General features: G+C 41.6%; 1 protein-coding gene across 2 annotated transcripts in view; it reads left to right on the top strand.

Annotated features, from left to right (window-relative positions):
• Positions 1-15,760: 15,760 nt before the first annotated feature.
• PHACTR2 (phosphatase and actin regulator 2) overlaps positions 15,761-25,898 on the top strand; it is a 67,724-nt gene continuing 57,586 nt past the window's right edge. For both annotated transcript variants that reach the window (XM_081905175.1, XM_081905173.1), the window contains exon 1: positions 15,761-15,788. In XM_081905175.1, the coding sequence (XP_081761301.1) occupies positions 15,776-15,788 (13 nt within the window). In that variant the 5' untranslated portion in view covers positions 15,761-15,775. The remainder of the gene's footprint in view (positions 15,789-25,898) is intronic.

Raw genomic sequence — 25,898 nt, 5'->3', positions numbered from 1 at the left:
TTAGGCCGCACTTTTGTGTGTTCTTGACAGTAAGTCCCATTGAACTTAATGGTGGTATTACGGTACTTCTTAGGCTCAAAATAAAAAAAAATCCTTCCAGTAGCACCTTAGGGACCAACTAATTTTATTATTGGAATGAGCTTTCATGTGCATGCACACTTCTTCAGATATACTTCTGAAGAAGCGTGCATGCACACGAAAGTTTATACCAATAACAAACTTAGTTAGTCTCTAAGGAGCTACTGGAAGGAATTTTTTTATTTTGTTTGACTATGGCAGACCAACATGGCTACCTACCTGTAACTGTTCTTAGGATCAAGGCTTTCTGGTAGGTTTTGCTTTACAATCCTAGCCATTTTCCAAACCATTCTTTGATGTGGTAAAAATAATATGAAGTAGTCTTTGAATGCTTCTCATCAACCCAAATGGTCTTGTGACTATTTCAGTATATGACTGCTTTGCAATGTAATGCTTTTATGGAAAATCTTTCAAAAGTAAGTTTGGCCATGGTGAATTTTGCTCTGGGATGCATGTTGGAGAAACGCAGAAGCTCAGTTCAGCATAACTGGAACCACACAAGGTCAACTCCCATTGAAAATTGCTTTGTTAGAAATGGTCATGTGAACTGGAACATTGAATTTACTGTGAAGTATCCTTCTCTATACTGTATGGAGGGTGTCCTGGACTAGGATCTCTTACTCTGCACTCCAGTAAACTGAGCCAAAACTTGAATCTTTGTGCCCTTCTTATGTGGAAGAGAGGTCTTGGGTACATACCATAGCTCATGCTGTAATAAAATACACCATGGAATACACTAAAAACTTTGAGCAACACCCCCCCCCAATACATCTTACCTAGAAGGGTAGATTGCTCTCTAGCCACTCTAGGGAAAGAACAGTTACAGAAAACGCTACACTCCATTCTCCTGCAGCAGTAGAGGGCATCCTAGACAAGGATATGGTACATTAGCAGTTCCCAGATGTGTGCGTCCCTTGCTGCTATCTCTGAGGATACCAAGGAAGAGATATTTAGCTTGTAGTGCTCAATAAAGGTTGACACTGATGAAGAGGTGGAGCAGATGCTCTGGCTGAAAGCATTAATATGGGCCTTTTAAAATAATATTTCACACTTTCTGTTTTTTTGGCTGTTGAGCTTATCATCCCCATATCTTGCAACCACAGCACCAGTGAACAATGCAGATTCAACCCATTGTTTTGTTAAATTAAGGTATAATGGAAAACTCTCAAAAATAATTTTTAAAATTGGCCTGAGCACATGCCCACGTGGACCTCAGGGAGGGTGGGGATTGGGGAAGTACTTATTGAGGGGAAGGGACAACAATGCAGGGCATCACCCATTAGTTGAACTGAAAGTGGTCATGTGTAGATGAACATGCACAAAAGAGCATGCGGCAAAACTGGCTCTGTGCAACCCACAAGTGTATCGACAATCTGGTGTGTACACAACTCCAGCTTCTTAACAAGTACTTGTCTAATTCATTTGCAGAGAGATGACCCATGTATAATGGGTGGGGGTGCAGAAAAAGTTGCTGAGGGGAAACTCCATGCCCCCTGCATGTCTGTGTCACCATTTTTTGGTGACTTGCTGGGGAGGATAAGTGCTCACCCTCCATGTCTGCCCTATGATGTGGGGATGGTTGCATGTCTGGGAGACAGCCCAGGGATGCAGCTGAAACTGCTGTCACCTTTGGGACTTTGGTATAGTGACAAGTGTCTTTAGCCCTGTGGGAGCCAGACACTGAGAGGGAACACCTCCTATTGCATCTCTGCTCCTGTTTGAAATCTCAGATGATTTCTAAGTGCTGGGCTTTCAGCTCTCTTACTGGAGGAAACCATGTTGAATATATTTTCCTGAATAGCTCCAGAGAGGAAGAAAATGAAGGACAGAAAATTAAGATAAAAGTTTTGCTGAACCCTTGACACCCTGCACACCAGAGCTAGGCAGGACTCGTGCTGGTAGGAGCCTCTCTCCCACATAGGAACGTTATAAAGCTTTAAGTGTTGACCATACCCTCTGGAGTGGGTGGGAAGAGATCCCAGTCTAGGATGATCTCCATTGCTGTAGGAGAATGTCTGCCCACAAGTAGCCACCACACATTGAATTCATATATTGAAGGAAACCTGTACTGGTCATAGGAAGTCAGAACATTGGTCTGTCTAGCTTAGTATTATCTACACTAATTGTCAGTGACTTTCCAGGAATTAAGAATTTTCCAGCCTAGCTGAAGGTGCCAAGGATTAAACCTTTCGCATACAAAACACAATAAATGTTGAGCTACCACTCATTTATTAATCCGGACTAGTGAAATGTGATACCCATTGCTGTGGTTTGTGTAGAAAATGTCAATAAAAACACAAAAAAGGTGGCGTTGGCTGTAAAATCCAATTTTCTATGAATATTGCTTCAAAAGAACACACATGTACAAAATAAGTTTCTAGCCATTTTGGTTGTGAAGATATGTTTGAAAGTGTGTGGGCAGTGACTGGTGAAATGTCAGCAGTTAGTGCATAGGCGCCACTGAGCATTATCACTTGCTATTATGCTTATCAATGCTGCACTTGTTTTGAAGCCATTAAAAACTGATTGCCTGGATATGTAGGCTGCAGAATAAATTTGGTAGTAGTTCATTAACTCCAGCAGGCACATGGCTGCTTAGAAACCAAATCAAGGTTTCCAGGATCTTAGTCTGTGAGATCAGACAATGACCTCATTGCATACAGAGCTAGTGATTCACAGACTGTGAACACTGATGTCATCCTACCAGTCATTAACTATTATCATGTAGTGTTATTGGCTCAAAAACATACCAAATGAATTAAATATGCATATATTAGGATGGCACATGTTAAAGAAATGCGCATGTTGATATAAAATATTATTTAAATATGTATTTTCATGCAGATTAAAAATGTGCATTTTAATAGAGAAATTGGACAGAGATGACTCATGCATGAACACATACAAAATTGACACAAACTGGAAATAGACTGATACATCTATCCCTAGATGAATATATGCAAGATTGTTTTGCCACATGTTTTCTGTTAATAGCATTAAGATTTTAGTGTACTAGGGAGATATATCTAAAGCTGCAATCCTGTGTGTATTTTCAGTGAAGGAAGCCCCATAAGATACTGTACATGTGTAGGATCACAACTGCACATCTCCTTTCTATGTAACTTCAGATAACAATGTTTTTTATTTAGACTAGTGCTTGGGTCAGTTAATTAGTTATGTTTGGAAACTTTGTTGCCATATGTTGTGAGAAGCCTTGACTACATTTTCTTCAAAAGAGAAACATTTCTACTTTATGTTTCATCCTTGATAGAGTAACATCTCTCATCCAAACACTGACTGACTCAGACCTGCTTACATTCAGCAGAGTTGCTGTATCAGGTAAAGGTAAAGGTAAAAGACCCCTGGTCGGTAAACGAAAGTTGACTATGGGGTTGCGGCACTCATCTTGCTTTCAGGCCGAGGGAGCTGGCATTTGCCCACAGACAGTTTTCCGGGTCATGTGGCCAGCAAGACTAAACCGCTACTGACGCACAGAGGATAGTGGCGAGTGCCAGAGCGCACAGGAACACCGTTTACCTTCCCGCCGCCACAGTACCTACAGTGGTACCTCTGGTTATGTACTTGATTCATTCCAGAGGTCCGTTCTTAACCTGAAACTGTTCTTAACCTGAAGCACCACTTTAGCTAATGGGGCCTCCCGCCGCCGCAGCATGATTTCTGTTCTCATCCTGAAGCAAAGTTCTTAACCCGAGGTACCCAAGGTAGTTTCTGGGTTAGCGGAGTTTGTAACCTGAAGCGTATGTAACCCGAGGCACTGCTATGTTGGCAGGAGCTGGGACGGAGCAATGGGAGCTCACCCTGTTGTGGGGATTTGAACCGCCGACCTTCTGATCAGCAAGCCCAGGAGGCTCAGTGGTTTAGACCACAATGCCAGCTGTATCATGTACCTTCTGACCATGCCATGGGTGCTATATACATTTTTCTAATCCTGCTGTTTTTGAATGATTGTTTTGTTTTGTTTAAACCCAGGGTTTTTTTTCAGCTGAAACTTGCAGAAACTCAGTTCCAGCACCCCTTAGATGGGTTCCTGCACCTCTCAGGTGGATACCATTGCCATTCTAAGAGAACGAGGCATACATAGATTGAGACTAAATGTTACTACCTAGTAATACGCTATGATCTTGGTCTGGTCCCCGCTTTCCCATCTGTAGAGAGCATTTATAGGGGACAGAGCATAAAAAAGCCGTTCTGGATCATATCAAAGGGCTATCTAATCCAGTTTCCTTTCCAGCTGTGGCATCTTTCAGGAGGACAGCTTTTGAGGATTGTGAGGGCTTGTAGAGATAGTTATCTGGGGTTTTCTGATTTCCCCACCGAAAAAATTCCTCTGAGCATTTCAGAGTTCATCCTTGTCTGTGGATCATCCCATTTCGCAGGCTAGCCAAATTTGAAATTACAAAGAATAGTGATGATGAAATCTGATCAGGTGGTGTGGTCAGCTTTCAATAGCCTCATGTCTTACAGCATTTTGCAACAGCTTCTATTAAGGTTCTTTCAGCCTTTAAAGACACAACTTTATAAGGATTTTATTTTTCACAAATCTTTCCAGAATTAAAAGAAATGTAAGAGAAATGTCCAAATACAGCCGTTAAAAGATTTTATAATGCTTTCTAGCTGAAATGGATTGCATTTTCCATGGGCTTTGCCCCATGACACACTATTACTCAGCACATCAGACTGATGGAGAATGAGTGACAGAAAGGCAGGTGGGAGGGGGCTTCTTCTGTCATCATTTACTGAGGCATTTGCCTCTACCCATGGTGCTGTGGGTAAAACCTCAGTGCCTAGGACTTGCTGATCGCATGGTCGGCGGTTCGAATCCCCGCGGCGGGGTGTGCTCCCTTCGTTCAGTCCCAGCGCCTGCCAACCTAGCAGTTCAAAAGCACCCCCAGGTGCAAGTAGATAAATAGGGACCACTTACCAGTGGGAAGGTAAACGGCATTCCGTGTGCTGTGCTGGCTTGCCAGATGCAGCTTGTCACGCTGGCCACGTGACCCGGAAATGTCTGCAGACAGCACTGGCTCCCGGCCTATAGAGTGAGATGAGCGCACAACCCTAGAGTCTGTCAAGACTGGCCCGTACGGGCAGGGTACCTTGCCTCTACCCATTTGGTTATTCAACTTCTGGCAAATTAAGAAGAAATGTTGCCAGAGGCTATTGTACAATAATGAACTCCCTTTCTTTGGATACTTGCCAAAACTTGAACATTTTATGAATTCTTGAAAGACTTTCCTATTTGGCCTGGTTTTTTCTGCCTGAGGTTAGGATAACATTGGCAGAAAGTGATAGAAAGAGTTTAGTCTAGTTTTTCAACTGATTGAATATTGCTGACACTTGACTTTGATTCCTTGTCTTTTCCATATCTTTAAATTTTAATGCTTTTTTTTGCTGTTAATTACATTTACGTAATGTTGATGGGAAAGAATGAAACTTCAAATAATTTGAGTAAAATAGTTAAAATTGCCATGATATTTTTGGATTAATGTTTACATTTTTTCACTAGCATTATAAGCCTTCCAAAAGATCTATTCTGTGTTCTTTTTAAATGCTTTATATAATCTTAAAATCATCTCATATTGTCCCTCTTGGCATTTTCAGAAGCTGAGCCTTCCTTAGGTTTCTAATTTTGCTCCTTAAAGACATGTGCTGAAAAGTGTATCTTGGGTATAAATTAAATAAGTTGTATCACTCCCCCCACCTCATTTGGTGCCTTAATATAAACTTGAGTGTTACAGTGATAATTACAGCATCTTCAATTGCACACCAAACAAGCACTTTAAATGCAAGTGCTAATGTGATGCTATTGTGAAGAGGAAAGAAAAGTAATACAGTGGATTATTTTAAAGCCTGATTACTACCCTAGGAACACGTCATCCAAACAGCATTGATTTGTGTCCCTTGACAGGAATAGACAGCCTCCTGTGATATCCTGTGAAAGGGTGACCAGGTGAAAGAAAACGCACAATAAACTGGATGCTTTGTAACTTCTAGGGAGGTGGAAAAATGCCTCCAATTCTTCCATAATGTATATGGTTGCTCTGTGTTTTGCATCATTGCCAAGGGCTTCAAGTAATAATAGTACCTGAATTGCAGCTTGCTGTTGAGTTAATCACAATTTTGGAATACTTAACCGAGGCAGCAGTAGTCACATAGTACTGCCTAACAGAGTGTTACCCCCTAATGGTACAATGACACAGTGGGCTATAGAAATGACTCAGAGGCCCGAGTGCCAGCTTTTGCATTGCCAACACTTATTCCTTCAGCAAATGAGGCTTCATTTTGTGGCCTCACCTGGCCATACTCTGTTGTGGGCTTTATTAAAGGAGTTGAAGCCTTTGGCAACGTCAATTATAACCTTCTTGAGCTGTAGATTTATGTACCTGTTTTTCTAGTTTTTTCATAAGTGTTTCCCCGCCCTCTCTCTCTGTAGAAAAATCACTGCAAATATCTTCTAAACTGCAGCATATTATTCAGTTGGCCTCTCAAATATGTATTTTGTTTGTTTATTACCTACTTTTCACCGTAAAATCCCAGGGCGTAAAATCCCCGGGGCGTAAAATCCCAGCATTAAAAACAACATTAAATACAATCTATATAAACCCACAACCTTATAAAGTGATGAGGAAGTACAGCAGTACAGCAGTACCATGTTTTTCTACCAAAGACCTACATTGGCTCCCAGTAAGTTTCCGAGCACAAGTCAAAGTGTTGGTGCTGACCTTTAAAGCCCTAAACAGCCTCGGTCCAATATACCTGAAGGAGCGTCTCCACCCCCATCATTCAGCCCAGACACTGAGGTCCAGCTCTGAGGGCCTTCTGGTGGTTCCCTCACTGTGAGAATTGAGGTTACAGGAAACCAGGCAGAGGGTCTTCCCAGTTGTGGCGCCCACTTTGTGGAATGCCATCAGATGGCAAGGAAATAAACAACTATCTGACTTTTAGAAGACATCTGAAGGCAGCCCTGTTTAGGAAAGTTTTTAATGTTTGATTTTTATTGCGTTTTAATATTCTGTTGGGAGAGGACTGGTAAATATGGAGTGCGGAGGAAAAATTCTATGACGCAGTTTTTAATGGCGTCTTGCTAAGACAGGCTTGTCGAAGAAAGACAAGGGGAGGAGGACCAGGGTCATTGGAATGTAAATGATGGATTGAATGTGATAACCTGGCAGAGCCCCTTTGTGATATACGTGGCAAGCTTGGGAAAATTAATAGGACGGACCGAGGATAAATTTTTGAAGAAGGGGAGGAATGGCGGCTGTCCTTATGAGATATGACTTTTGGAGTGTGCAAAACCCACGCAGATGTTGTTTGTTCCTAACCTGCTTGTGAAGACTATCAGAGATTGCAAAGAAAGGAATACATGATACAGTAACAACAAGAAGATGAAGAAGTAATAAAGAGACTATCTGGACAGATCTGGATAGAACCGTTTGATAAAAGCAGTAACAGAAGTGATGTTTTGATTCTCGTTCGGAGCTTGATGTAAGGGTACCCCCAACAAAATTTAAAAATCTGGCTGTATAATTTGGAAGTAATATGATTTGGAAATAATGTGATTGGATTGGCCTGTTAATAAAAAATATATTTAAATAAATAAATAAATAAATAAATAAATAGCAAAACAATCCATCTCATCATAGTGGGGAAGACCATGATAAAGTGCAACTGTTGATGGGCACCTTCAAGGCTCTGTTCTTCTTTCCTTTGGTTTCTTATATTTAATCTAGGCTTGGTCTGGAAAAGCCCTTCAAATAGAAGACTCTTCTCTGCAAAAGTAGGATACATGACCACCCTGTGAGTTAAGAGCAGAGTTCACACCTCCACTAGCAATTATTTTTTTGAGACCCTATGTGGACCTAAAGCAATTAAACAGCAGCAGTACCCCTTCCAATTCACAGCAATGATCAGTTTCCCAAGCCCCAGAGGAGTGTGTCACTACTAAGTCACAAGGACAGACAGTTACCGCACATCTGAAATTCCCTTATGTCCTCTCTTATTATCTGTTTAGGAACATGTGAAACACATCACTGAGCTGTGATTCTGTCATAGTAAGTACTGATCCATGACCACTGTTCCTTTTCGTTCTGCAAGATGGAAAACATACCTAATGTAGAGAGTTCCAGTACCATTATGGCAACCTGCCTAGGCTCATCCACCCGGCCACTTTCCCCAGTGCTTTCCCCTAGGAAAACCCACTGTTTACTGCTCAATCTGAAGGAACAAAAATCAATCCTGTGTATTGATGTTTGCTCCAATTCAATGGCAGACAGCGGGTTTTCCAGGGGAAAGCTGCAGGGCAAATGAAAACCTGCCCTGACCCATGGCTAGAAAGAATGGTACAAACGGAAAACAAGTGTAGAAGAGAATGTCCCTATTTTCTAAGGAATGTATAAATTCGGATATCTAAATTTTATGTGGCGCTGTCCCCTTCCCGTTCTCTGTTTTGACACATTTCCTCTCTCTTGGTCAACCCTGTGAACTTATTATTCACCTTCACAATAAACTGCATTCTTTTTCTTCCCTCCTGTGTCTTGATGATGCATAATACCGACCTTTCCCATCACTGACTTACGGATACCATGAGAAGTTTGGAATGTGCATTTTAAAGAAAAATAAAATATTTCCTGGAATACGGTAGCTTCCATGTGATTGTGAAAATTATATTGGTGACCGACAGGCAATTTTAAAGAAACTTGGGGGGAAACATGTATTTTGATTAACCAAAAAGCTGAAAATGAAAGAATAGCTCTCACAAGATGTTTGCATTTTCTTTTTGCGTGTAGGTGGGAAATGACACAATATAGTCAAGAAGTGTTCATTACCAAGTTTTTCTTTTTTAAAAAAATATTATTCCCTGAATCAGTATGTGCTTTGTGTACACAAAGTAGTAAGACAGTGATCTTTATCTTTCAATAATAATAATAATAATAATAATAATAATAATAATAATAATAAAAATACTGCCTCTGGCTTGTTCCATTAGATAACATAGTTTTAGTGAAGTTGTGATTTAAAAAGAAGTCGTTCCCCTCCCATGACTACCCTGGGCTTCTTAAGGAAGAAGGGTACAATATAAATTTAATAAAATAAAATAAAATAAAGTTTCAGCAGCCTGACTTTCTAAGAAACCTGGCCATTGCATAACCTCCGGCATCTTGGGACAGCAAATTGGGGGACACACACCCCATGCACCGTGCCGCTGCTGCCCATCCCCAAACCATCCCCTTACCTTCGCCGGCTCATGCCATGGCAGCCTAAGGCTATGGCAGCCACACAGAGACATCCTGGGTGGGTGTGCGAGTGCCAACATTGGGCCTCTTCCTCTCCCTCCTGGGGGCTGAAAGTTGTAGAAATGAAGGGTGCCATGTAGGTGGGGTAGGGAAGGAGCTCTTGTGTCTCCTTCCCAATCCCACTGCCACAGCAGGAGCTCTTCCGTGTCCCTTGTCTGCGTGCTGTGCAAAATTAGGGTGCCCTGGGACAAAGGCATAACCTCCAAAGGTACTGTGAACGTCCTGCTTAAAATGGGGTACTTGGAAGGTATACAATTGTGTCCTTTTTCTGGCATTACTATGACATGGCTGGGATCCACGTGTCTGTTTGGGTACTGACACACACTTATGGTTTATTAGGATTTAATATTAGAATTCAGTCTAGCTGGCAATGCCTACAGCAACATTTTTAACATTTAACCACCATACCTTATTCTCTCTCCCACAATATCAAATCCCGAGAGCAGGGGTTCCCAAACTGTGGACCGTGGACCACCAGCTTCATTTGGGTGGTCCACAGTCTTTTAAATTCAATGAAAAGGCAAACGGCATCTAGCACAGCGCATTTCAATTGCTACAACAGGCAGAAAAACAATTAAGTCACCCATTAAGACTCTAAACAGTCTTCAAATGGTCAGGCGGGGGGGGGGGTCAGGGATGGGGAAAACTGCCCTAGAGACTGAATCTGTTCTGATTGAATCCATCATGAACACAGCCTCAACAGTGAACTTAACTTCAGAACTGCAATGAATGAAACTAAAATCCTATACATAGTTATCTCGGAGTAAGCTCCACTGAATGACGTGAGACTTAATACCAGGTAAATATGTAGGGATGTGCTGCAACACTGCATTCCTCTGTTCATTTACTCCCTAGAAAATTCCATTGAACTTTACAGGACTTACATGCATAATATTGAGCTGTAAGTAAATATCTGGCATTCTGCAGGATGTTTCTCACCAGATGTATTAAAGACTGACAAGTTTAAGGAGTTTGGCTCTGGGTGAGTGGAGGAGCTGGAGAGAACCTGAAAGAAATCCCAATCCTTGCTTAATCATTTCTTGGCATTCTCTCATACTACTGAAGATGTATGTGCTTCTGGACTCATCATTCATTCAAGAAAGAAAGCCTTTTTTATTAGTGGATATGCACCACCACCCATCTGCCAAATAAGGCAAAAGAAGAAAGCAGAGCCTCCTAAATCATGAATTTTTGTTGGATTTTGCCTGAAGGCTGTGTGCCTTAAGGATAATCATGAAATTAATTCGTCTGCACCATTTTGAAAGACCAGTTAAGTATATAATAGCATAAAGTCATACAACTGTAACGGCACATTGTATCTACAAGTTCACTTTGCGTAATACAAATAACATTTAACTATTAATCAGATTGAACTAAATAATTAGAAACCTCCACAATCTATCAATATTATTTTAAATTATGTCTATATTTTTTCTTTTAAAATAATAAGAAAAGGAACTAGTGAGTTGTGAAACAGTGCAGGGCTGGACCCAGAGGTGTGCTGTTGGGAGAAATTCTGGGAAGCTGCTGTGCTGGTGCTAGATGACGACACGTGGTATTGTGCAAGAGGGGTGCAATGCTTTGTGGAAACAGAGGTACATATCTGGATTTTAGTCATAGAGTCATAGAATTGTAGAGTTGGAAGAGACCTCTTCTTGCATTAAATCAGAAAAAGACCATCTACATGTGGAAGAGGCCTTCTGTACCTCCAATCTACTGTATGCTGTCCCCCCCCCCCCGATATATTCTATTAGTTTCAACATTTCTGCTACCTTCCAAGACTTTCAAGTCCCGTCACTTCTTTGCAATTGGAAATTTGGCTTCAGTCAATTTATTCCAGACAATTTCTCTGTCATCAGGCTTTCCTTTCTCTTCCATATATCCACACACACACACACACACACACCCCGTTGCCACCCCCAAATAACTAAGGGATCTGGTGGAATGGTATATTGGATAACTTAAACTAATGGGGTATGTTATGCTTTTTCAAAATCTTTTGATCTTCAGGCATTTCCAATCTTCAGCCATATAGAGTATATGCCATCTTCATTCTTGCATTGCTTACACCAACAACAACTATCATTACTGTAATTTTACATTCTTCCTATATGTTAAAGCATCAGATGCCCCTGCTATTTTAAAATTTTGTAAACATGATCTCCTAGACGTAGCTTCTTCTCTTACCTATTTTTAAATACCATTTTCTTTCTGTAGGATAGGAAAAAGAGCTAAAATGGTGACAGCAGTGTTAAGTTGTGGGTGCTCATCAATGGTTCCTCCTCATCCTGGAGAAGAGTGACTAGTGGGGTGCCACAGGGTTCTGTTTTGGGCCCGGTCTTATTCAACATCTTTATCAACGACTTGGATGATGGACTCAAGGGCATCCTGATCAAATTTGCAGATGACACCAAACTGGGAGGGGTGGCTAACACCCCAGAGGACAGGATCACACTTCAAAATGACCTTGACAGATTAGAGAACTAGGCCAAAACAAACAAGATGAATTTTAACAGGGAGAAATGTAAAGTATTGCACTTGGGCAAAAAAATGAGAGGCACAAATACAAGATGGGTGACACCTGGCTTGAGAGCAGTACATGTGAAAAGGATCTAGGAGTCTTGGTTGACCACAAACTTGACATGAGCCAACAGTGTGACGCGGCAGCTAAAAAAGCCAATGCAATTCTGGGCTGCATCAATAGGAGTATAGCATCTAGATCTAGGGAAGTAATAGTGCCACTGTATTCTGCTCTGGTCAGACCTCACCTGGAGTACTGTGTCCAGTTCTGGGCACCACAGTTCAAGAAGGACACTGACAAACTGGAACGTGTCCAGAGGAGGGCAACCAAAATGGTCTAAGGCCTGGAAACGATGCCCTATGAAGAACGGCTAAGGGAGCTGGGCATGTTTAGCCTGGAGAAGAGGAGGTTAAGGGGTGATATGATAGCCATGTTCAAATATATAAAAGGATGTCACATAGAGGAGGGAGAAAGGTTGTTTTCTGCTGCTCCAGAGAAGCGGACACGGAGCAATGGATCCAAACTACAAGAAAGAAGATTCCACCTAAACATTAGGAAGAACTTCCTGACAGTAAGAGCTGTTCGACAGTGGAATTTGCTGTCAAGGAGTGTGGTGGAGTCTCCTTCTTTGGAGGTATTTAAGCAGAGGCTTGACAACCATATGTCAGGAGTGCTCTGATGGTGTTTCCTGCTTGGCAGGGGGTTGGACTCGATGACCTTGTGGTCTCTTCCAACTCTATGATTCTATGATTCTATGATATCAGACAACACAGCGATTCTTCAAACAGCTCTTGTTTATTCACAGGCCAGAACAGAACTGAACTGAAGGGTTCAGCCAGCCTGCTTATATAGAGCTCCACTACAACACAACAGTAACCATTTTCTGTAACTTTCCAATCACTGAACGTCACTTTCAATCCCTTATTTGCATATGTGGACCTAAGTGAAAACTATCTACAGTATAACCCAGGGTGAGAACTTCAGTACATAACAAGTAGTCTCTTCCCAAAACTGCGCTCTCAAACTATGATAAATAAGGCATTGCTCTCAAGTTTATATTCTGACCGATAACATTTCTCAGTCAGGAAAAACTTGTTTAGCTGTTCCTATTGCATTGTGGCAGTGAAGACGGAAACCTGATGCTGTAAAGTTCTGACTTCAGTGTAACTGCTAGAATTGGCAGCTCTCATTAAAAGTGACATTGGAAATGGCATAGTCAGAAGATACATAATGCTAAAAATTAAAGAATATCTGCACTGCAAACAGAAATCAAATTTCAGAATAGGAGCAAGAGAGCAAACGTTGCAGGTGCTCGTGTTCTCTTTTGGCAGCAGCTGAGAATACATTAATTTAATTAATTTGCTAGAAACATTGCATGGTTTTCCAACAAGCACATTTACTTATAAAATTGGAAAGAGAAAGTAAATAAGCTAAAATGTGGTGGTCCAGCCAGCTGTACTTGCAAGCAATGTGGTTGTCCAATGGTGGGGTATGTTTTCTGGATAAAGTCCTTTACTCCCAATGGGAATTAATCAAAAGTGCTGGTCACATTCTGAAATTAATTAGTTCACGGTGCAGCCTCCTGCTTGTGCCTGACATGTGCTGGTATTATCTCTGACACACACACCCTACGGCTTTCTGTGCCCACCACAATGATTGTCAACCAACATGGCTCAGAGCAAAGCCAGATCACGCGCACAGACTCAGGCCATGTGCAAAGTTCCAGGTGTGCCAAGCTTCTTGGTAACGTGGGTTTTGGACCCCAACAGACTTACAATAAAGCATCGTTCTCAGCGAGCTTCTTTCTGCTGCAGAAGACTAATTCAAAGACTGCTCATTCCCTAGTATCAAAGTGTCCTGGGGACATTGGTTGTACACTGCCTGCTGAACTCCCCAACTATCCAAAATCCAAAGCTGGAGATAGAGAATGGTGCTTTAATAGCATGGCCAGCCTCCCCATGAGGCAAGACAGCAGAGCCACAATGGGGTGCCCCACCTGCCACCACTGCAGAAGTGAGGAGAGCGGTGGCATATTCTGGTGAGATCTTGTGAACGCCGCATGAAATATTGCAAAATGTCACGGGGCTCTGTGCAAGATCTTGCCATTGCTTCTCTCCTATCCACTGAGGGCCTCCTCCTGCCCCACTGGAGAAGTGAAGAGATGTTATGTACTGAGTTGAATAGGATCCAAAATGCAGCAGTCTGATTGGTCCTAGAACAATAGGATCCAAAATGCAGCAGTCTGATTGGTCCTAGAACAATAGGGTCCAAAATGCAGCAGTCTGATTGGTCCTAGAACAATGCAGCAGTATGATTGGTCTGCAGGAGCCACCCAATCCAGCTCCAGATGGAAGTGAATCCACAACCTGATTGGCCTACAGGAGAATTCCGGAATTAGCCAATCACGTGCAGCCCATTGTGTAAATAATGTATATAAGGCATATACTTTGGGGAAACTTCCATTCCTCCTCACCACTATGAGCTGAACAAAGAGCATAAAATCCACTTTTGACTCTGAGTATATTTCAAGAGAAATCGCTGCCACTTCTTCCATGGGGGGGGGGGGCGGGCGCTGCTGGAACCTAGAAGCTGCTGCGTGACCGTAGTAAGCAAGGCTTTGGGGGGAGGCAGGGCGGCAGTGGCAGGAGGAGAGGAAACAAGACAGGCCACCCTGTTTGATAGTAATTGGTACAATGAGTGTGCCTGGTTGGAATACTTATGAGAGATGAGGTTGCAGAATATATTTAAAGGAGGAAGACCAGAGATTAGTCTTTGTTATCAGTAGTTTTAATAACTGCAAGACTGCTCTAGGGAGCAAATAAAATACAGTGGTACCTCGGGTTACAAACGCTTCAGGTTACAGACTCCGTTAACCCAGAAGTGGTACCTCAGGTTAAGAACTTTACCTCAGGGTGAGAACAAAAATTGTGTGGTGGCAGTGGGAGGCCCCATTAGCTAAAGTGGTACCTCAGGTTAAGAATGGTTTCAGGTTAAGAACGGACCTCTGGAATGAATTAAGTTCTTAACCAGGGATACCACTGTAAAAGGATTTTTCATGCATTGTTCATTTAAATCTAACAAACGACTGTGTGCATAGGAAGAACAGAAACAGGATAGCAACCACTATATTGCCACAATAGTAGACTGCGTAAACCAGCCTTCATGTTGATAAAGAACAAGTGTGAAGCTTGGGGGGGGGGACGACGACCTACTATTCTGCATTTATGCCATTAAATTCCCAGTTCTGATGATTTTCTGCCACTTCCTGTAGGCTTCTGAATGGTATGGAATATGACTCTTAAACCTAAGCAATAAACCTGTACATGCACACATGCAAACATACACACTGAAAATTAACATTAGTATTGTAGCTATGCATGTCAACTAAAAGTGGCAAGGTCACAAATGCATATAAAAAGCTTAATGATACTGACTTTTCAAATTCTTTTCCTGATTATCCCTAGCATAGCATTTCTTTTTTCAACACTGCTGTTTCAGGAAAGTGAGTTAAAACTCTCTCAGAATTGTATAGGCAATACTATCAAGTTTTTTTTGGGGGGGGGGGCGAATCTTGTGTAGTTGTGCTGGATTTGAGTCTTCCCCACTCCTTTCCCCAAAGTGAATACCTTGGCGAAGTTCGCTGTATCTTTGATAGGCTTGCATAATCTGCTTCTAATGGAGCTAATGGCTGTTTTGTCATCCTTAGAGATATAAATTTCCGTGGTGATGTCTGCAGTAGTCAGTGCAAGCACTGGCTGCCAGCAAGGACTAATAATCAGAGATGGGCAGGGCGCTTTGTTAGCGAGAGGGGTGGGGGGAGGAAATGAGCCTTAGCTGTTTTTCTGGCTTTGCGAAGAAAGAAGAAATGGATACTACTGGTAAGTGAAACTAATCAGACATTAATGCTTGGCTGAACTACAGTATTAATTTGTGTCTTCTCTGTGTGCTGCTGTCAGGTGCTTGCTTTTTCTGTCTGCAATGCTGGTATTCTTTAAATTCACCTTTTAAACCCTTTCCCCCCTCTTATCAGGCTGAGGGTCACAGACCAGGTGATATGCAATATGCAGCCCCATGTTTACTCAGAAGTAAAACCCACTGAGTTGAATAGTAAGTGTACTTAGGATAGCAGGGGTAGGGAGGGGAGGCAGAATAGAATTCATGTAATTATCAAACACCTTTTAGCGGCGGGAATAACTTGAATATACATTCACTCTAAAAGAGAAACACTGTGTCTGTTGTTCAATATAAACACATGGTTATTCAATTTTAAATATATAGCTGTTGTTCTAATTTAGGAATAATGTGCACTTTAATCTCTTTTTGATGGCTTGACTTTAGAACATGTGGTTTCGTGTTAAAATAGCACATCTAAGGAGTTGAAGGGGAAGTTCAAAATGACAATTGAAAAGGCTGGGAAGCAGCCTACTTCCATTTAAATTTCTAAGTAGTGCTTAGCCAAGGATGGTTCTTGTATTGTTTTCAATATGTTTGCTAGCCTCTTGGCAAACTTTTTTTAATCTACTAAGCAAAAGAGATATGTCCCTTCTAGGTCATCCTTCTTGGTTTGCATGCTAGCCAGAGTGGGAACCAGTCCATTTATCCACCTGTGCAGAATTCCTGGTGACATACACATACCAGGCAATTTGTTGAGTACAAAGCTATGATTGCCCATTTGAGCTATGCAGATCTGGTGCACCCATTTTATATTTATTTTCCTTTCTGAGGCTACAATCCCAACCCCACTTACCTGAGAGTAAGCCCAATTAAATGAAGTAGACATGCTTAGGCTTGCAAGCTTACACCTCAATCCTACACATGTTCAATCTGAAGTAAGTTCCTCTTTATTCAATGGCCCTTACTCTCTAGTAAGTGTGTTCAGGACTTTGGATTAAAATTCTGTTCCTATTGCACTGCACACACACTTTCAAGAGAGCTGCAGTTAAGACCATAATTACGGTTTCATTTACATTTTATCAACAGAGCAAGGGAACCTCTCATACTAGCACAAACTTTAAAACAAACTTGTTAGGTCTGTGGAACAAGTCAGCTGACATAACTGAGGTTCATTAAGATGCAGGAATTTAATACAATGACATGACTAATATTCCATGACTAGGCAAAATTCCGGTTTCATGTCAGACATACCTCAGCATAGGCAAGCAAATGAAACAGGCAGAATTGCTCATTTCTCCTAGTTAAAAAAATTATCTCACTACTACAGATTCTTGAAACCCTGTCAAAAGATGTCACTTTAATCGTGAACTATATGGCACTGTCCACTCCATACAGTGTAGCTATATGAGCATTTATGAGACTAAAAATAAATATGACTCAAACTTTTTTGTGGGGGGGGGGGAAGGGGCAGAGGGAGGACAGAAGCTGATGTTTGAAAACCATAGAAACCAGTTCTTCTTAGTTGTTCTGATTCTTTCTCTGAGGATAGCTTTAGGTCCTAAATTATCCTTGTTTGGTTTAGGGGCATCATTTCTTTTTCTATTTCACAAGGATATTGCTGTCTGGCTTGCTTTAATTAACTAGTATTGAAATGCTCCAAGCATCTGATAGCAACATCAATTGTTGCTTTCTTAAGTTGTCCCTTGTGTTTTGAAACAGCATATCAGGATGGTGAACTAGGAATTTGTTTACCAAGGAAAAGAAAGAAGCTAAGAAAGCCTATAATACATTTTTCTTTGAAATTACAATATGAGTTATTGCCTACAAAGGACAAACCAAACCAGCTTCCTTTTGTCGGAGAACTCTTCTTCTGTATGTCTGGTAGAGATCTTGGTACTAAATGAGGTTTGTTGGTGAGATGTGCCCATTCTTTTGATCCAGTTAATTCTTCCAGTATGTTGTATTTGTGTGAATCACCCATTGCCCCAGCTGGCTGCTTTTGTTCTACTAAACAGTGGTCAATTGAGGATTAGGATTCAGAAGCTCTCCAGTGATATCAGCCTGCCTCAGTTGACAGACCCTTGCAGCGACTTCTAGTACTTCCTGCCTTGGTTGACATTTAACACGTGTTTCAGTTTGTTGTTGTTGTTGTTTAGTCATTTAGTCGTGGCCGACTCTTCGTGACCCCATGGACCAGAGCACGCCAGGCACTCCTGTCTTCCACTGCCTCCCGCAGTTTGGTCAAACTCATGCTAGTAGCTTTGAGAACACTGTCCAACCATCTTGTCTTCTGTTGTCCCCTTCTCCTTGTGCCCTCCATCTTTCCCAACATCAGGGTCTTTTCCAGGGAGTCTTCTTTTCTCATGAGGTGGCCAAAGTATTGGACTCTCAGCTTCAGGATCTGTCCTTCCAGTGAGCACTTAGGGCTGATTTCCTTAAGAATGGATAGGTTTGATCTTCTTGCAGTCCATGGGACTCTCAAGAGTCTCCTCCAGCACCATAATTCAAAAGCATCAATTCTTCGGCGATCAGCCCTCTTTATGGTCCAGCTCTCACTTCCATACATCAGTTTAGTACTCCTTAATTCACACCATTGTGACTATATCCAATTTAGACTAAAACAAGAAGCCAGTTAATGAGAAAATCAGCATCTGTGACCAGGCCTATTGTTGGATCATTGCCTGGTCCTGTGGAGGGACCATCACACATTGTAAGACCCATCAAAGTTCATCTGTGCTTTTAAATTGAAGAGTGATATTTAGTACCCAGAATAAAGTACTTTGGCATTTAAACGTTATTTGGGCTGGACTCATCAGTTAGCCACACACTGGCCTTGTTTGCCACTGGCCTTGTAACACTAAGCCATGTAACACTAAACCAAACCATGACTTAGTGTTATGTGTGAACTGGGTCACTCCTGTGAGATAGAAATTCTACAGCATCAGTGCTTTTATAGCATCAGTGGCACAGAGATGAAATGCCATAAACAAATAAGGGAAAGCTAAAGTAATGGTGAAAATATTGTTCTGCAGCTTTCGGAGCCTGCCACCCACACACCCTATGGTGACGTTGCAGAGTTTTATTTTTCATTTGCAGTAATATAACGTCACTGCTTTTGGCAGACCAAATATATCTGCTCTACAGCCTGCATAGCTAACAACAATTAGCAATCAAACTGGGTGACAAATTTATTCTTGTAGCCAAACAATTAAAAAGAAAATAATTATAAATATTCTCATGGAAAACATTGCAGCACATCCACATGTACAGGTTTCATCACAGGATAAAGCAAGAGATAAGCATTAACAGATGTGAAATGAAGTTGGGGCTAATTGAGATTGAAATACAGACAGTGTGGTCTAACAGTATGAACATGACTCCTTGCAGTCTTACTCAGTGCATCATGGCAGATGTGGGGTGGCTGCTGAAAATGGCATCCCTGTTTCACATGCTTCCATCTCTCCCTGTAACGTGTAGTTTCGCTTGCAGGCATATCACTGCCCCTGCTCCATGCCATTTGCAGATGCTGGCAGAGGGAACAAGAGAGCACACAATGTGACAATATCACAAAAGGTAAGTGAATCTGCACATTACAGGAAGAAGGGTGACAATGTGGCATTTCCAGCAGCTTCCCTGCCCTGAGGAATCATTCTGTCAATCTCCTCATTCTTTCCAGGCCGGCTAGGCCCCTAATCTGCCACACAACATAACAACCAGGTTCAGTTTACCTTGTCATTTTCCCCTTGCACTGTGAGCCTTCACATGTGTCTCAGTCCTTCTATTCCTCCAAATATATATATACTGTGTGTGTGTGTGTGTGTGTGTGTGTGTGTGTGTGTGTGTGTGTAGTGATCAAATGAACTAACATATGCATGTAACATATGCATGTAACATATGCATGTAAGCAAGAGAAAGCACCATTTAGGAGGAAGGTGGGATATCAATTCAATAACTAAGATAAAATAAAGGACTTCTGTAACAAATCACCTTCCCAATGTCTGCACAGTAATGTTTTGGAAACTCTGTTCAGGTTAACACACACTTTAGTTGTTTTTCCAACTAAACTGTAAACCATAGAGAGAGAGAAAAAATCAGTCTGGCTACATACCTGACATATCTTTCTGAATAGCTACTATTTTTGGCATAGAACTAGACAGTCCTGCACACAGCAGCTGGCTCTGGCTATTTAGTGCTAGAAATAGCAATTTAGGTATATCAGCATTGGTGAGTCAGGCTTTTGTTATCAAAATTGTCCTCGAATCAGACCATGAATCAGCTGAAGGATAATTGGTAAGCAAAATTCAATCCTCCAGTTTTAACCTAAAATGTATCTTTTGTAATTTACTGGACATAACAGTTCCCAAACTGCTTTGCCATGAATACCCAGAGATGGAACTCTGCTTCTGCATGGGATTTCCCAGCCAATCCAACTTCTGATCTGGAATCCTCTTTCCCTCCATTACCTTTTTCTAACACTGTCTTACCCCCGCTTACTGATACCTAGTGAGCTACCTATGCAGCTCCTGCCCCCAAAGAGCCACAGGTGAGTCTCAACCCACTGTGCAGAATTCACTGTTCAGGTTGCCCAGAAGTCCCGAATGAAATATTATGTGCACATTTTTACTATTTTGACTCACTCCATCTGTAAGTTGAGCTGCAAATGGTTTGCTTCATGTCTCTGTCCTAGCCAGAAAATGCTCTTTCTCTTGTGGTTAGGGAGCAATTGTATGTAATTGTGTTGTATGTTCTTCTAAAAGGCTTTACTGGAATAATAATGAAATATTCATTAAATACTGTACTGAAAGGTTTATAGTAGTGTTCACTGTCTTTTCAAGAGCAATGTGCAGATAAAGCTAGAGGGTGGTTGTTGTTGTTGTTTTAAAAGATAGTGGCATGATCTTGTAAAGCTGTAGAGCCTGTCTGCTTACCTGCAGGAGTTTCGCCCCCCCCCCCCAATATTGCCTTCTGATACTCTTTGAAATGTTCCAGGATTTGCCCACACTGGCTAGGACTGAGCCAGACCTTTATTGCCTTTAATACAGTGTTTTGTTTCCTGAGGTACACTTTCTCTAGATTAAAACTGGCAGCAGCCAAGTACTTTTGAGTGTAAGAATGAAGTGTGCTGCCAATTTTAATGCACAAAAATATGTCAGGACAGTTTAGTTTCTTTTGTGGAGACCAGTTGACATTTCACAATTCTTTTGGCTAGTATTTAGAGACCCTTGAATAGTGGGCCCATCTTTGGAGTGGCAAGCTTGTTTTCTCCTCCTCTGGAGGGTGGGACCTGAACCAATTGCTTCAAGTTACAAGAAAGGAGATTCTGACTAAACATCAGGAAGACCTTTCTGGTGCCAAGAACTGTTTGACACTGGAAGGTACTCCCTCAAAAGGTGGTGGGCTCTTCTTCCTTGGAGGTTTTTAAGCAGAGGATGCTTTAGTTGAGATTCTTGCATTGCAGGGGGTTGGACTAAATGACCCTCGGGGTCCCTTTTGTACAGTTTTGTGATTCTATGAATATGTCAGTTTCTGCTGAAAGGATTTAAAGTACTTAAGATTGTAGGAGACATGGGCTGGATCGATACACGTCAAAGAAGCGATTCAGTTAAACCAGTTGTAAACTCTCATAGAGGGAAATCCGGTAGGGAAAGATGGGACTCCATAGCACCATCTGGTGTCGCAGTGTTATATCACATATACAACACATATAAAATGCTATTTCTTTACCAGTGACACTGAAGTGGTACTGTTCTACTGATCTGAAGTGGGCAGCACAACAGTTGGCAGCCACTGAATGAACATAAGAACAGGCTTGCTGGATCAGGCCAAAGGCCCATCTAGTCCAGGATCCTATTCTCACAGTGGCCAACCAGATACCTATGGGAAGCCTGCAAGCAGGACATGAGTACAATAGCACTCGTCCAATTACGGTCCCCAGTGACTGGTATTCAGTGGCATGCTGTCTACAACAGTGGAACCTAGTTGTCATCAATAGTAGCCATTAATAACCATATTCTCAATGAGTTTGTCTAAGCTCTTTTAAAGCCATCCATTTTGGTGGCCATTATTATATCTTGTGGGAAAGGATTAACTATGCTTCTTCCTACCTCCTGAATACCCAAAATACCACATTTCTAAGCTGTTGTACCTTATGGCTGTATTAGCAATTATGCAGTTCAGTTTTACAAATCCTATTGCTTTTTCATAAAATAAAAGTTCTTTAACATCATCATTAGCATTTCATCCTGTAGTGCTTTATACGCAGGCATAACAGCAGCAGTCCTTAATCTGGTTGGAGGCACAATAAAATAGAAAGGAACCTAAAATATTGAGTGCAGAGGCGGCATTTCACAAAAGCGAGGCATGTTTTCAGAGGAGAAACACAATACATTGCTGCCCACCTCATTTTATTGAACATTAAATATCACAGGTAAAAAACTAAGCTGGCTTTCAGTAAGCATTACGCACTGTCTGTGCTTCGCTATGCACTTAATGTTCCTAACCTAAATGTGTTTTCCAATACTCTTCTTTAAAACCCAGCTGCTCAGCTTCTTGGAAAGAAGCAAGTTGAGGTTAGTGTGGATAGAATGTTTTCTAGACCACTCACTGTATTTTACAGGTATCTGTAGGGTAGAGCACCTTGTGTGTGACTATCATCTGTTCACAGCATGTGATAACCTAGATGATGGGTGTTAATGTTTAGAACAGATGTTTGTTGCTTTGTGGAGGATTCCACTTAGAGCAGCTGGGTGGACTAGATTATCATTATCTCCTTTTCAGCCTTTGGGTTTTGCCTCATTTTTGCATTTTATAGGCAGTAAAGTGATGGTGGTACTTGTGTAAATGCATTGAGTTCAATAGGACCTGTAGATGCTGAAAGAAATGAAATAAAGACACCATGTTGTGTATTAGAAATTCAACATCAGCCTTCCTGGATGGAATGGTTTTTAAAGGGCTATTGCCATGCTCCAAGCAGCAATTCTTTATCATTTTCAGATGCGCTATTATTTTGCTTAATAAGTTCTGGTGATGTCCATGTGAACATATTTGCAAGACTTTTTTTTAATTTTTAAACATCAGTATCTGTCTCTATAACAGAGGTTCAAAGTAACTGAAAATAATCAGGTCCTGCTTTGACACCATGTTATATTTCTAGATTTCCAATGCTGCTAAGCTACGATAGTGATATTAGCACAAGGAGTAGCATGCACTACTACAGCAAATAGGGTATACAACACTAGCTAGGGAATCTCTTCCCAAACATATCAGATGTTTTCCCTTTCAACCCTGTGATTCCAGGAGTTGCCTACAGGGGCTGTGGGTCTCCAGATACCTTTGGGCTTCAGTCCTCATCATCCCAGACTATTGACCATGTTGGTTGGGGTTGATGGGAATTGGAATGCAGCATTTGGAGGGCCACAGCTTCCCCATTCCAGCTCTAACATGACTAGTTCTTATTTGACCTCTTTAGTATTATGTTTTTCATTGCTGTCTTGGTTCCTGTTTGGCTGGTTCCATAACACAGACAAGTCTATGGCACCTCATCACGTGATATTAATAAAAGCACATAAAATTGCCGGGTGCTCCTAGATTACTTTGTTTCTCTCCCTGCAGGTTCCCAATCTAATTTAAAACATAAAACAAAAAGGAAGCGGGAAGAGGAGGGAGTAGATGGCTTATTATGGCTATAGTTTGTGAAAATTCCTCCCCCCCCCCCGAAGTTAGAGGTTCAAAATGCAGCAGTGAAGAAGACCCTTCCTGCTATCTTCCTCAGCAACCCAGGAGCCAGTCCCATTTAAAAATAAACGAAGTAGTGGCCTCTTGGTGGGTGTATTTTGGCATCACTGGTTTAAGTGGTATCAGTTTGGATCATGACTGACCCTTCTACAAACTCTTTCCATCCACAGAAAGCTTTTGATACAGTGGGAGGCCATTTTTGCAGCTCCTCACATTGCTCCCAGTGTCCCCTAACCCTCCAGAGCAAACCTTCAGTGCTTCCTCTCCAGCCTCTTCGGCCTCTGAGCCTGGACTACTTTCTGCCCTAGCCTCTTTCTCCTTACTAAACTCTCTTGCCCCTTCAGCTTCTGACACTCCTCCCATTCTTCTCCTTCTCCTCCCTCTGACCACTCATCGTTGTCCCAACACCAGCCCCCTGGTTCTGAGCCTTCTTCCCCTGGGGGGTCCCATGGGGGTTATCCAGTTGGTGCCCCCCTCCTTTGCATCCAGCCATTCCATGACATGAGTGCAGGGTGGGGAGCGAAGGTGGGCAAAATATCCCAGAAGGAGCACGACATGTACCCCACCATAGCTACTATCCCTCTCCTAACACCCCATACACCCCAATCACTGGCTGAACATATAAATATAGTTTAAAGTTTTGTTTTGCTTTATAAATCAGAGTCACCCTTCCTGGTTGCTGCGAGCATTTCATAATTGCCATGGAGTGAATGTCATAGTTAATAAGAATATCATGTTTGACTTTGGGAATTTGCTACAGAATTGTGACCAAATAGTAAAGCATTAAAATGTTGGCATTTTGCTGATGGCCAATATTCTGGAATGAACGCCAATCACAGACCTGTTTGCTAGACCTGCATCGTGACCACAAAACTATTTTTATTCAAAAATAATGGCTTTACGTGGTTCCATAGATCTATATGTCTCTCTCACACAAGCAGTTCTAAATAAATATCACTGGAGAAACAATACAAAATCTGTCTGGTAGCAAGAACAAATATTTATGGAATGCAGGCCACCATTGTGTTTATACTGCACTCAACTGTGACATAAAATGATATAAAACAGGAACTTTAAAAATTACATCTGGCATTTTGTTCTTTAGCGTATGATACCAAGCACCAATTATACTCCAATGTCTTGATTTAAGGTCAGGAAGGATTTTTTTTTTTAATGAAACATATAACCTGGCTTTTGTCAGCAGAGTTAAAATGGCTGGATACTGATGGTTTAACAAAGCAGAATAGACGAACAAACCACTTAGAGGTTTTACATACAATTAAGTAACATACAGTTTTTTCCTTAATAAAATAAAAAATAACTAGATAGGATCATTTACTGTAGACACCATATAACAGAAAGCAAGCAATATAGCTATTAAAAATGTAAGGGGAAAAGAGATGAAAATCACAACACTGATACCTAGTGCATGGAAAGTTCAGTTTCAAAAGGAATTACGGTAATGCAAGTTCCTGCTAGTAAAGGGACCCCTGACCATTAGGTCCAGTTGTGACCAACTCTGGGGTTGCGGCACTCATCTCGCTTTATTGGCCGAGGGAGCCAGCGTACAGCTTCTGGGTCATGTGGCCAGCATGACTAAGCCGCTTCTGGCGAACCAGAGCAGCACACGGAAACGCCGTTTACCTTCCCGCTGGAGCGGTTCCTATTTATCTACTAGCACTTTTACATGCTTTCAAACTGCTAGGTTGGCAGGAGCAGGGACTGAGCAACGGAAGCTCACCCCGTCACGGGGATTTGAACCCCTGACCTTCTGATCGGCAAGTCCTAGGCTCTGCGGTTTAACTCACAGCGCCACCTGCATCCCTAAGTTCCTGCTGGATGTCCTCAAATTCTGGAGAGCTACTGCCAGTCAGTGTAGACATTACTGAGCTCGATGGACCAATGGTCTGACTCAGTATAGGCAGCTTCCTGTGTTCCATTTACATTTCTTTTACATAAGCTAGTTGGTATAAATGTTGTCACTCTGGATTGCTTACCAAAACTCACCTTTAAATAATTGTATTGTTGTATATTTTGTTTTCCTTACTTTAATAAGTATACAAGAAGGAACGTTCAACAAACCCTACTGGTAATATTCAGTATTTATTTTGCTGTGTGGTGTGACATAGTCCTTATGTAATTTTTGAGTTTGTGTTCTCCAGTGTATTCCAGTGTCCTGAGAGTGACATTATGAACTCATTTACTTGCCCCCAGTGTTATATTTTAGCATTGCTATTCTTCTTATGTAACGTTTTTATTTCTTATCACAATACAGACAAAAAATGAACCCTGTTGGTGGTACACAATAAGAACCTAATACAGTGGACACTTGGGTTGCGAATGCGATCCATGCAGGATTC

The sequence above is a fragment of the Podarcis melisellensis genome (genome assembly GCF_964234715.1).
Source record: "Podarcis melisellensis genome assembly, chromosome: 3".
NCBI lineage: Eukaryota > Metazoa > Chordata > Lepidosauria > Squamata > Lacertidae > Podarcis > Podarcis melisellensis.
The sequence above is the reverse complement of the archived record's forward strand: the minus strand, read 5'-3'. Positions and strand labels throughout refer to the sequence as shown.